This window comes from Spermophilus citellus, assembly GCF_964194105.1.
Source record: "Spermophilus citellus genome assembly, chromosome: X".
Taxonomy (NCBI): Eukaryota; Metazoa; Chordata; class Mammalia; order Rodentia; family Sciuridae; genus Spermophilus; species Spermophilus citellus.
In genome coordinates this window covers 116,877,723-116,889,297 of record NC_138190.1, presented here as the reverse complement: position 1 = coordinate 116,889,297, position 11,575 = coordinate 116,877,723, and the positions used below count along the sequence as shown (strand labels likewise).

The following is an 11,575-nucleotide window of genomic DNA, read 5'->3' as shown; positions in this document are numbered from 1 at the left end:
AGTTGAAATAGCAGTCACTTTTAACCCACTAACCTTGCTGATAAAGCCTGTACAGTATATGAGCAGTTTTATTTGGATAGCTTAAATATGTTATACTGAAGAACTGTTTTCCATTTTATATATTTAGCACTGTCTCACATCTACTTTTTTTTCTCCCTCCCCTTTGATTGCAAAATGAATGGAAATATCATGCATTTCATTGGGGTTCTTTTTTTAGTAGTATATACAATGCATTCACTTCACCATGAGTAACCCCTGAAGCTTGAAATGAGTCCTAAATAAAGGACTCTAATTACAACTTTGGTTCTTCATTATATTTACTTCCCCACACCAGCAGGTGCAGAATGGAATACAAGTTTAAATATGACTGCAGTTTGATAAAGGGATCTTGCAAGTCTGTTTTTTAGTTAACTTTGTTATAATTCTCACATGCAGGCAGCCTGTGGTGTTAACAATTGAAGAGGAAAAAAAGGCAATTAACATTATTCAAATGGGTAGTAATGGTGTCTTTGACCACAGATATGTTTTGAGAGGTCAGGTTGTTGGCTCTGTTATAAGGTTTTAAAAGGATTATCCCATGAATTAGATTGAGAATAGTGTTTTTCAGGAGATATACGAAATAAAATGCTACCAAGTCTGCCCATTCCCAGTCTCATCCTAATTTTTTTTCTAATATGACTAACTGTAATATTTAGGCTACCCAGCCACAGTAGGATACCAAATTAATTAAATGTTGAACTATCCACCAAATAAAAGACTAATGGGATTAGGCCTCAGAAATGAACCTGAGGGAAAATATTAAGCACATCTAAGGACATTGCTCCTAGACAATTCAATTAGTGTGTTCAGTGCAGATGGAGCTGCCCTACACTAAGCTTTTTTAAATATGCATTGTCTAAAATGATGAATGGGCTATGTACATAAGGACTTAATTTCATTTACCTCCCCAACAAATACTAAGACACTGTAGTTTTCAGGAAGTCATTGTCCTCATCTCTTTAAAATGAGATGAGTTGCTCCTCAGAAGAAAGCAATTATGTTAAAATATGAGAGAGGACACCTATACCCCCAAACTTTACATGAGCTTTAAAACACCATTTTAAATAATAGTTTGGTACTATTTCTTTTTAAGCTAGGGCTTTTTAAGAGGTAGAATGTCAGGATCAACAAGTTAGACCTTAGTCTCTTGGTAAATGCCCAGGTTTTTGTATTCTCTTCCCTTTGGTTGGCCATAATATACACTGGAGGAACTTTTTGATAATTTTCTATTCTGTGAAATTTTTTTTAAAAAAAACGTTAATATGGTTTTCTCCAACAGTGTCTACTTTTTACCTACCCCCAGAAATAGTATACTGTAATACCATAATAATTATTTTAAAAGGGGGAATGGCTATATATGAGATCCCAAAAGAAATTAATGCCAGAAGTTCATATTAAGCTAAAATACACCTCAACAACAAAATTTTAAGGTTATTTTTATTTACAAGTTTTGAAAAATGTACATTTTTTACATGGGTTACTTGTGCAACATTAGACTTCAAACAGCAATAAATCCAAAAAGGTAACAATGAAACATAAGACAACTCACTTATAAGCTTTGTATATCTAAAAGTGTAAATATCCAAAGATTGTAGACATAGGCTTTAAGGTTCTCATAACACTGAATGAGAAGAAACTAAAGCATGCAGCAATAACTCAAGATTTCAGTAGAAAATAGTTTGCCACATATATGTGCCCTTGAATTAAAACTAAAAAACAAGATGGAGGATTGTAAGTTTGTTTTTCTAGGGCAACACTTCTCCTTTAAAAATATGAAAGGATTTTCACCTTTCCCTAGCTCAAAAACTGTTGATTGTTTCCATTCCTTTGCTCCTACACCTCTTTAAGAAAAAAAACAAAAGAAACCTTAGAAGACCAATATTCTGAAACCTAACATGTGTGAGCTGTTGGTATCTTGCTAGGAGTAGATGTCAGTTCCTGCTGTGCTCCCTTGGCTGAAGCCTTCCAACATTTTCTACCGGTAAATACCATCTTGTAATTCATATTACAAGACATTAGCATCAAAGAACTGTTTACAGTGGATTTGTTTCCCTGTCCTCAAACAGGCTGGCTGTATTCTAAACACATTCACATCTAAGTCCCAACACAAGGGAAGGACCAGCCAGTATGAAACACTTTGGTAATCATTCTGTTAAAAATAACATCCTGGTCTTCAAACTATACATAAGAACCATTTGTATAACAATGCATCTTAAAAGCTTAGTGTAAAGTACAGTAACACAAATAAATGCCCGAAGGCTGGAGATGAGATACAACGAAAAAAGAGTTAAGCATTAGTAATTTTTGCAAGTAACCCAGGTACAGTACATTTGATTTCATAGAGCGTGTTTTCTGATATTCAACAAGAGAGTAGAAGGGGTAGGAAAAGCTTGGCAAGGGAAGATGGAAACAGCAGAACAGCTATTTTGCTTTTAATAAAGTAAATGTAATGACATTGAAGAATAAGAACATGATAAACACATCAATATATATTTTTCTTATGCCCAGCCTCTTCCTTTGTTCCACCTTCAGTCAACAGTCACGCCAGCTCTGTTCTACTATGGCAGAAACACGCTTTTCATATTCCCGCTTGTTCTCCTGGTACAGCTGAGCAGCTTGGCTGTTTGCAGGACTATTGGGATTGGGTTCATCCAATAGAGACTATGGAGAAAAAAATTAAATATTAGTTCCTTCTTGCAAAAAGTTATGTGTTCAGGACAAACAGCTATTTTTTCAGGTAATAACAATGGAATTGTCCCAAGGAACTACTAAATTTGCTGTCTTTTTAACATAACTGTACTAACCTAGAGTTACATTAATTGTGAGTAGTTAAGCAAATACATGAGTAGCTAGGCAAATAAACATGTGGCAGGGCTTTCTGTTGATTTTGGGTCTTAAAGGCCTACCTTTTATCTGTAAAATAAGCTTTAACCAAATATAAATAAAAAGGTCTTAAGTCATGACTTTCGAAAAACAACTTGTAGTGTAAACACTTCAAAGGTCACAGTCACATTAAGGAAAAATTCACCTGTATGGATGTTAAAATGGAAGACACATCATAGGTTGGACTCCAACGGTTCTGAAGTATATCCAGACATATACTACCATCTGCATAGACTAAGCATAGAAACAAGAATGTTAAACATAAGACCATGAAAGTTTTAACGTTATAGTCAAGACAGAAATAGTCAAAAGCAATAGTTTGCTTTTGAAGCTTAAAAATATTCCAAGGCTGCTTCCCAGCTAACTGCCTAAAAAGATGAATCATAATCATTACTAGTGAAATAATCAGGATGATCCGGGGATATCAAAAATGACTGGTACAAAACGGAAAGAAACTTCATGTTCCTTCTTCTGAAGACTGCCCTATTATCCAGAAAATCATACACATTTTCTAACAGCGTCTCTATATAGCCATACAATTGTGAGAAATTCATTCTATTCATTCATTCCTCAAAGTCCTATTTCAATCTGCTGTCATCTTTAACTTCCCGATGAGAGTAAACTACATCTCCTGTGTGAATGGTAAAAGGTAGCTCAGAGTTCACAAGATTTCATCTTGTCTCAAAGGTAAAAAACATCTGATACCATGAAAAATACTTTAATAGTCTAAATAAAAAGGCAAGCTATTCTAAACTTACTACTAGGGGGAAAAAAAAGCAAAAAAGTTGGAATCTTACAGAACTATAGCACTTTTCCATCAATATTTCAACAATAGGATCTAATATTCAGTAAGTTGGAGTGGGTTTGGGCATCTGTATTTTTCATACTTTGTGGTAATTCTGACATGCATCCAAAAGTTGAAAATTATTGTTCTACATGCTAGGAATGATAATTACAACACATGGTTATCCCAATGTGGCCTAGCATTAAAAGGAAACTTCAATAGCATCCTTATTTTTGTTTAATAAGTTAATGACAAATTGTTAAAATTATGAGGTGCTTAACCTCTAACCAAGGGAAAGTACCTTCACTGCTTCAATTCTATGACTACAGATCAAGATGGCAAGGGACCGAGTTCAAATTTCAGGAAACAGCAAGATGCCTAAGCAAATACCCAAATACTATAGATAAATAAACAGAAAATGTTGAATACCACCACAATAAACATTGCAATCATTTAAAACACTATCAAAAGTGATACTTGCCATTTGGATGAAACATCTTAGAGACAAATCTAACAGTAGGTGGTTTATTCGGATATTCTTCAGTGAATTCTATTGTAAGTTTAAATGTTCCTGTAGTTAGAAAAGAAAGGATTAAGAAAATGTATTTATCACTTTGTTAAACAGTACTTTATTTAATACAATGTAAGTTTTTTCAAGTATTAATTGAAATAATGCAAAGATGTAAAGAGGAAAGACAGATCAGGTAAGAAATACATCTCTATTAATTGCTCTAAAGAAGGACAGATATTCTAAAAACCACCACCCAAAGGTGATTTTTTTTGTTTTGTTTTACCATTATTCTCTCCCAAACTAAAATACCTCCATCATGAATTCAAAATTACTGTCTGCAGGATAACTTTGGTCACTGCATTTTGGAAATATGCTTAAAATAAAATGATAAAAAGCTGGCCCCCAAATTTTGCCTTTTTCCTTTAGAAGACTGAAAGACTTCAAATTCAGCTGCCATCTTTAATTCTCCAGTGATTTTAAATGTACTAGGAAGAATAAAAGCACAAAGAGTCAAAAACCAATGCTAGAAATACAAGTCTAAAATCAAGTTGTTTTTAAAATTAGGGGAATATAAGTATAAAAGTGTTCACTGGTCCCTTTTCATTTAATAGTGACTATATAATGAAAATTTAATTGAATCTAAGAACAGACTTCATAGCCCCTCTCCAAAACTCTTCAGTATGACTCATATAGTACTTCACTATAAAATCAAGTTAATTATTCACACTAATGTAGGGAATTAATGGCAGAAACCATTTAAAAATTACATTTGCTTTATATCACACTCATAACTTCTACAAACCTATTTTTTCTCATGATGTTTGTTTGGTTTACTACTATTGAAAATAAATTACTTGTCTTGAATATGTGTTACCCTAAAGTCCCAAAGGAGATCCTAAAATATACTAAGTTATAGACAAACTGGATCTTACTCAAGAATTGTATGATATTTTGATCTAGGGAGATCATCTCCTTCAAATGTTAAATTGTGTTTGTTAAATAATTTCAAGAACACAATTGGACAACCTGACTAAAATCTCTTCCAAGTAAACTTCCGAAAGACTGAAGTTATCATCTGGTATAATACATGTTCTACTAATGTTAATCTAGTCCATTTAATAAATTATTATAATACAATGGACCTAGTTTAGACAGCATAATTTATTACTGGCTCCTTCAGAATCAGCAATTTATTTTCTCCTTGTTCTCATTAATAAGTTTTCTACTGCTTAAGAAAAAAAGAATACTATCGCCATTCTACTGCTGTATCTATTACATAACAATCCCAAAAAGTTTGTTTTCTATTACAAAGCTCATAGGAAACAATTTGCTAACAAAGTTGCCCTTGGTATGAACATGTGTCCCAAAATTCAGAATACTTTAAACTGAAACATAGTGTTGGGGGATGGGTAAACTCAGTGGAACAGTGCTTGCCGTCTGTGCAATGCCCTGAGTTCCATCCTCAGTGCTGCAAAATAAATGCAACATATTAGGGACATGTTATATCCCCCAAATTATTGTCACTCCAAAAACCATTTGATTTTGGAAGCCATATATGAGGATACTATGTATTATAACTAAGGACAAAAAGTAAAATATTATGGAATGGACAAACATACCATAGTCCATCAGAACATACTCCACCTTTATCACCACCTGGTCATTAAATCTTCCTCCTTTTAAGGAAGAAAGCACAGTCCTTCCTTTTCAGTAGTACATATAACATGCAGGAAAAAGTGGAAGTGGTAAAGAGTCAAAACTTTCAGCTTTTGTATCTCAAGTGTAAAGACATCAAGATCAGGGGCTGGGGATGTGGCTCAAGCGGTAGCGCGCTCGTCTGGCATGCGTGCGGCCCGGGTTCGATCCTCAGCACCACATACAAACAACGATGTTGTGCCTGCCGATAACTAAAAAATAAATATTAAAAAATTCTCTCTCTCTCTCTCTCCCTCTATCACTCTCTCTTAAAAAAAAAAAAAAAGACATCAAGATCAATGCTGAAATCTGGTTAAAGTATAGGTAAGTGACTGATAACCAAGAAATTGCTCTAAAGTTGGGCAGACTTCACAGCATACCTTAAATCAAGACCATCATTAAATATGATCTCTAAAGGTGGTAAAACCTAACATTAGGAAAGCATAAGCAAAATCAGAAGAGCACAGCGTTTGTAAAAGTACAAAATTTGTAGTCAGACCTGGGCACAAATCCTTGCTTTGCTACTAACTAGCTGTGAAACCTCAGGGACGGTGTTCTACTTGACTAAACCTCAAGTTCCTTGGGCTGGGGATGGAGCTCAGAGGTAGAGTGCTTGCCTAGCATGTACAAAGCCCTGGGTTCATCTCCAGCACCACCAAAGTAAATAAGAATAAACTGGAAAGTCTTCATATGTAAAGTGAGGTTAATAGTAGCAGTCACCACTCACCACAGCATTATTGAGCTTTACTTTAAACAAGGTAAATATGCATAGTGCCACAAAATAAGTGCTCCATAAACATAGGAAATTATTTTAACTATAATTCTAAAGTCTTAAATCTCAGTAAGAAATATACAGTTAATGAATTCAGATATCAAATAGTGCTTGCTTTCTGGCATACAGCAAACTCTCATGGTTAAATGCAAGTTGAATATACATGTTGTTGGCTCACAAATTCCTTGACTTGAGCTTTCTGCCTAACACTTGCCTAGAAGTTCAATAAGAAGTATATCAAACACCTTTTAAAGCAGCTTTTAATATTGAGAAGTAAAGCAACCTGTTTATGTCTACCTGTACATAAGTTAAAACCAAATTCTTATTGAATGTACACATTAGAAAGGGGGTATTTCATACTTTTAGCCACATTATTTAATGTCACACCCTCTTTAGTACAACCCTCAGTGCAATTCCTAAGACCTAGACAAATGTTATGAAATTCAAAACTCTCAGAATTAATAGTATACAATTTGAAATTATTGCTTACTCTCAAAGTATTTAGAAGGCTTTAAAATAACTGAAAACTTGGGCCTCATCACTGTTGTACCCAATTTCTACTGGTTCTGTTCATTATTATTCAATGTTTTGAGGAAGCCAAAACATTGTAGGGAAAGTAACAATCCATCTATACATAAAGAACAGGAACCTAAAACTAAAAAAAAATATATTAAAAAAAAGGGCTGGGAATGTGGCTCAAGTGGTAGCGCGCTCGCCTAGAATGTGTGAGGCACTAGGTTTGATTCTCAGCACCACATAAAAATAAAAAGAACAGGAAAATTGTATGAATGTGTTAAATGGCTAGTATATGGCAATAAAGACTAACAGGATTGAACTAGAGGTTGTATCTTTTGCATAAAAACATACACAAATCCAAATTTTTGAAAATACATGTTTGGCCAAAGAAAACCCCCCTGCAGGTGTTTTCTGCCATTCGGCTAGTACTCTGTGACTTTGCCCAAGGGCAAAGTAAAGCACATGTAATTTAAAATTTTTTTGATGACTGAAAATTATGATTTTTAAGATAATATCCTAAACTCTTTCATCACAGGATTTATTTGAAGAACACCCTGAGTTGACTCTGATTTCATTAAAAAAAATAGATTTACATTTGACTTCTTAAGAACACATGTATTATGAAAGCAAATACAGTACCTTACCATGTCTATTAACAATTTTTAGATGATATAATGAATATTATATTCTATAATTTGTATTCACTAATATATACCAAGACATTTGATGAGGAAGTATTTCAACCCAATGTTTTGGTAGTATAAGTTCTTCAGAACATACTTTAATTACATGAAGTCAAGTCAAACTACCTTTAAGAATTCCTTAAGATTTCCTCTATTTAGGGCCTGGCTGTCCCAGAAACTTCTACCATGTGTGAATGGTTTACAGGAAGAAGCAAAAGTAGTTTGAGGGTTCTTAATATGTATAAACACATTGGAAATAATAAAGTCAACTATGTTTACTTATCCATATCAGTCTTTTCCTTAACTATAAATTCCCCAACTATAAATAGGGGTATTCATAAAATAGTCAAACATATTTTTACAGCAAGTTCTAGGCATCTGTGGAGATCAGACTCTTTGACAGAATGAATCTAAGAAGGCTACTGTCATTTAGCCCGAGTAATTCCTTTCAGTAATGCCAGAATGGAGATACACATCATCAAAAATAGAGTCAGTAATGTCAAAAGGGACGGTCCAGGTAGATAATGGATTCCATAAGTACCTTTTCAATTCATACCACTTAAAACAAGAGAAGCACCCTTGAAATTTTAAGTAGCCAACCTCCAGCAAATGTACTATTAATAAACTGTGCCTAGCATAAAACAGTCTGAATAAAATGAGGGAAAAAGACAATGAAAACACAGCCTACTAGACCTGAAGCAAAAACAGTTAATCTGCATGCAAAGCTTAAGTGTAAAAAAATTAGCACCAGTCAGGAGTGGTGGCACATATCTGTAATCCCAGTGACTCCAGAGGCTAGGGCAGGAGGATCACAACTTCAAGACCAGCCTCAGCAACTCAGTGAGGTCCTAAACAACCTAGCAAGACCCTGTCTCAAAAAATAAAAAGGGATGTAGTTCAGTGGTTAAGCATCCCCGGATTCAATCCTCAGTGCAAAACAAAACTAGCACTAATCTAGTAGAGAAAAATTAAATCTAGCTAGTTCTTGTACCAATCAGTTCAAATGATTAACTGCACCAAAGTAATATGTCCTTAGGCTCCCTCCCTCCCTCCTATCATATCTTTTTATCAAAGCACTGAAGAACAGTGCTATTTACCCAGGGGGTAAAGTAGAACATAAGCTAAAAGTATTCAGGTGACTGTCCAGTTTCCTAAGGAAATCTGAGTATTTGAGGCAAATTATCAAACTGGTTGATCTCGACTTAACCTCACAGCATTTTGGGGACTGGCAGCATCAAAAAGCAATCCACTCCATAAGTTTATTTTATGTAGTTTGCAGAAATGTTTTTGTTCCCATCTTCAAACTGAAGGGTGTGTGTGTGTGTGTGTGTATGTGTGTGTGTGTGTGTGTGTGTGTGTATGTGCATGCATGCTATGTGACCAAAGGAAGATAAATCATTGAGAAAATAAAAGATTCTTTTCTTTTTTATCAATTTCCTGATTGTGATATTGTAGTATAGTCATTCAAGATGTTACCAAGATGTTACCAAACAAGGGTTTATTGGGGAGATAAGTGAAAGATATACAGGGTCTCTACTAGTAGTTCTTCCAACTGCATATGTAAATTATCTCAAAATAGAAAGTTTTTAATTTTTTGCAGTGCTGGAGATCAAACCAAGGGCCTCACACATACCAGGCAAGTAATCTACCACTAAGCCACATCCACAGCCCTCAAAATAGAGTTTTTAAAGAGCAATTAACATTTGTGTTTTTAAACATTAAACCTAAATAACTTTTAAAAAAATGTGCCTATTGGTATATGTAGTACCTTCAAATAAGTTGGACACTGGTCAAGAGGGTACAATTAAAGCTAACCACAATTCTGAAGCTGCCTTGAGTAGTGATCATAAAGTCTTGATGAAAAGCACACATTACAAATTCATTTAAAATCAAGAAACAATATTATACTGAAATTAGGCATTTAAGGCCGTCTTAGAGTAGTGAGGCTGGCAGGCATTCAACCTAAGATTGTAGAGACAGATAATTATGTGTAAGGGATTCTTGAATCCAGTCAGCATCCAACACACACATATTAAGCACCTCCTGAATACAATTCCTGCCCTTGGGATAGAATCCTGAACTAGATGATCTTTGGCAGTCTCTGCTGATTGTCAGCAACTGGTTGGCTTCATATTAATTCAGTATTTCTAATGAAGAGCTGAATTTGGCAGGATCACAGCCCAAATCTCAAAATTCTTAGTACCAGTGCTATGATACTCCTTTTAACACTCAGATTGTTTTTAAAAGAAAGCAAGAGAAAAGGTGCAATTCTAGTTAAGCAGACAAGTTCCAAAACAACCTGCCACACATTGGATTCCACTCAAGCCTTTAGTAGGCAGAAGCAGATTCCTAAGTAGGAGGCACTTGCAGGATGACTGGAAACCCCTTCCCCAGCTGATCAAGCTCCTGAAAGGTGGGTAAAGAAACTCTCTTACCATCCTCAAATGGGGTCCCTTCAGGCCTGCAACACAGAGAAAACTAGTCAATTCCCGCTTAAAGGATTCCCTTCTCCCGGTTCATTTTAAGGGGATGGCCATCCAAGGTCTGCCATCCCTACCTCTGGTCAACCACCGGCTGCCTAGGTTGAAAACCACTACAAGTACACATTTTGGGCTAAGAAACAGTGCAGGCCGCCGCGCCTAACCTCCACCACTCCCCACCCCGCCCCCCTAGAACTCCAAACGGTTCCCCCAGCAGCGGGAACCAAACTAATCGAGGCACAGGCTCCGGGGTGGCGCCTAGGCCCGACCAAACCCAAACATTTTCCCTTTCACCCTCCGCCTTCTTAAGGGGCCTGACCGGGAAAGCACACTGAGATGGTTGGTTTCCCCAATCCCTCGCCAGCACCGGGAACGCAGACTCACCCAAAAATGACCGCGTTCCAAACCATTATGTTGTTCTCGGACGGAGCCCCACTGACTCCAGCCGGAGGATCCTCCTGCAACCTTTAGAGACACAGACGGGGGCCCCCGAGTGCGGCACTCGCGCGCGCCCTCCGCTACCTTTACCCCACCCCACCCGGTCCGCCTCGGGACCCGCCCTGTGCCCCGGCGGGCAGACCCCGGCCTCCGCTGTCCCCGACGGCTTACCTCTTGAAGTCCCGCATGAGGCGCCGCCGAGCCGGGGTGGACATATCTCTAGCAGGGTCAGGGGTGGGGCATACACCAGAGTCTCGGGTCCCCGCGGTAGGTAAGGAGGCCAAGGAGACCGAAGAAGCTGAAGAAGATGTGGAGGAAGCACCCAGAGGAACAGCACTGCCTCTCCGAAGTCGAGGGTCGGTCTGGCGCCGGCTAAGCACCACCCCGGAGTAGACGGGGGCTGAACCAACCTGAAAGGAAAGGGGGGGTGGAACGCCTTACGCCGGACAGGCCATACCAACACGAGCCGGGGGCGGGGGAAGAGCGAAAGTTGCTTATGTCATTAAATCCCAGCTAGGAAGCAGGGAGTGGTTCCCGGATGGTCAAGGGTGAGAGGCAAGCTTCGGGACAAACGAAGCCTACAATTCACAAGGATTTAGTGGTGGAACGGGTCTGTCTCTACTTGCCAATTCGAAGACGAACCCTGGGAAGTTTTCTGCTTTTTTTCTTCCTTTTTCTTTTAAGACCATATCATTTATTAAAGTGCACACTCTGGCTGGGGTGGGGAAAGGAGTAGAGGAGAGGAGAAGATCACCAAATCCCAAACTAGTGGAA

The 11,575-nt window shown here is 37.3% G+C and overlaps 1 protein-coding gene across 1 annotated transcript; it reads right to left on the bottom strand.

The window, feature by feature from the left end:
- Positions 1–1,458: 1,458 nt before the first annotated feature.
- UBE2A (ubiquitin conjugating enzyme E2 A) lies at positions 1,459–11,217 on the bottom strand. The gene is made up of 6 exons (XM_081278391.1): positions 10,973–11,217; positions 10,748–10,828; positions 10,319–10,344; positions 4,188–4,277; positions 3,068–3,156; positions 1,459–2,700 (listed from the first exon to the last, which is right to left on the bottom strand). The coding sequence occupies exons 1-6, from the start codon at positions 11,014–11,016 to the stop codon at positions 2,572–2,574; spliced, it is 459 nt and encodes a 152-aa protein (XP_081134517.1). The 5' UTR covers positions 11,017–11,217; the 3' UTR covers positions 1,459–2,571.
- Positions 11,218–11,575: the final 358 nt, after the last annotated feature.

Excerpts from the sequence above, each read along its gene's own strand:
- UBE2A (XM_081278391.1), bottom strand. The coding sequence starts at position 11,016 with ATGTCCACCCCGGCTCGGCGGCGCCTCATGCGGGACTTCAAGAG. Across the intron at positions 10,345-10,747 it reads TGGAACGCGGTCATTTTTGG|GCCTGAAGGGACCCCATTTG; the intron begins GTGAGTCTGCGT and ends TCTGTGTTGCAG. Across the intron at positions 2,701-3,067 it reads CCATTTTAACATCCATACAG|TCTCTATTGGATGAACCCAA; the intron begins GTGAATTTTTCC and ends TTTTCTCCATAG.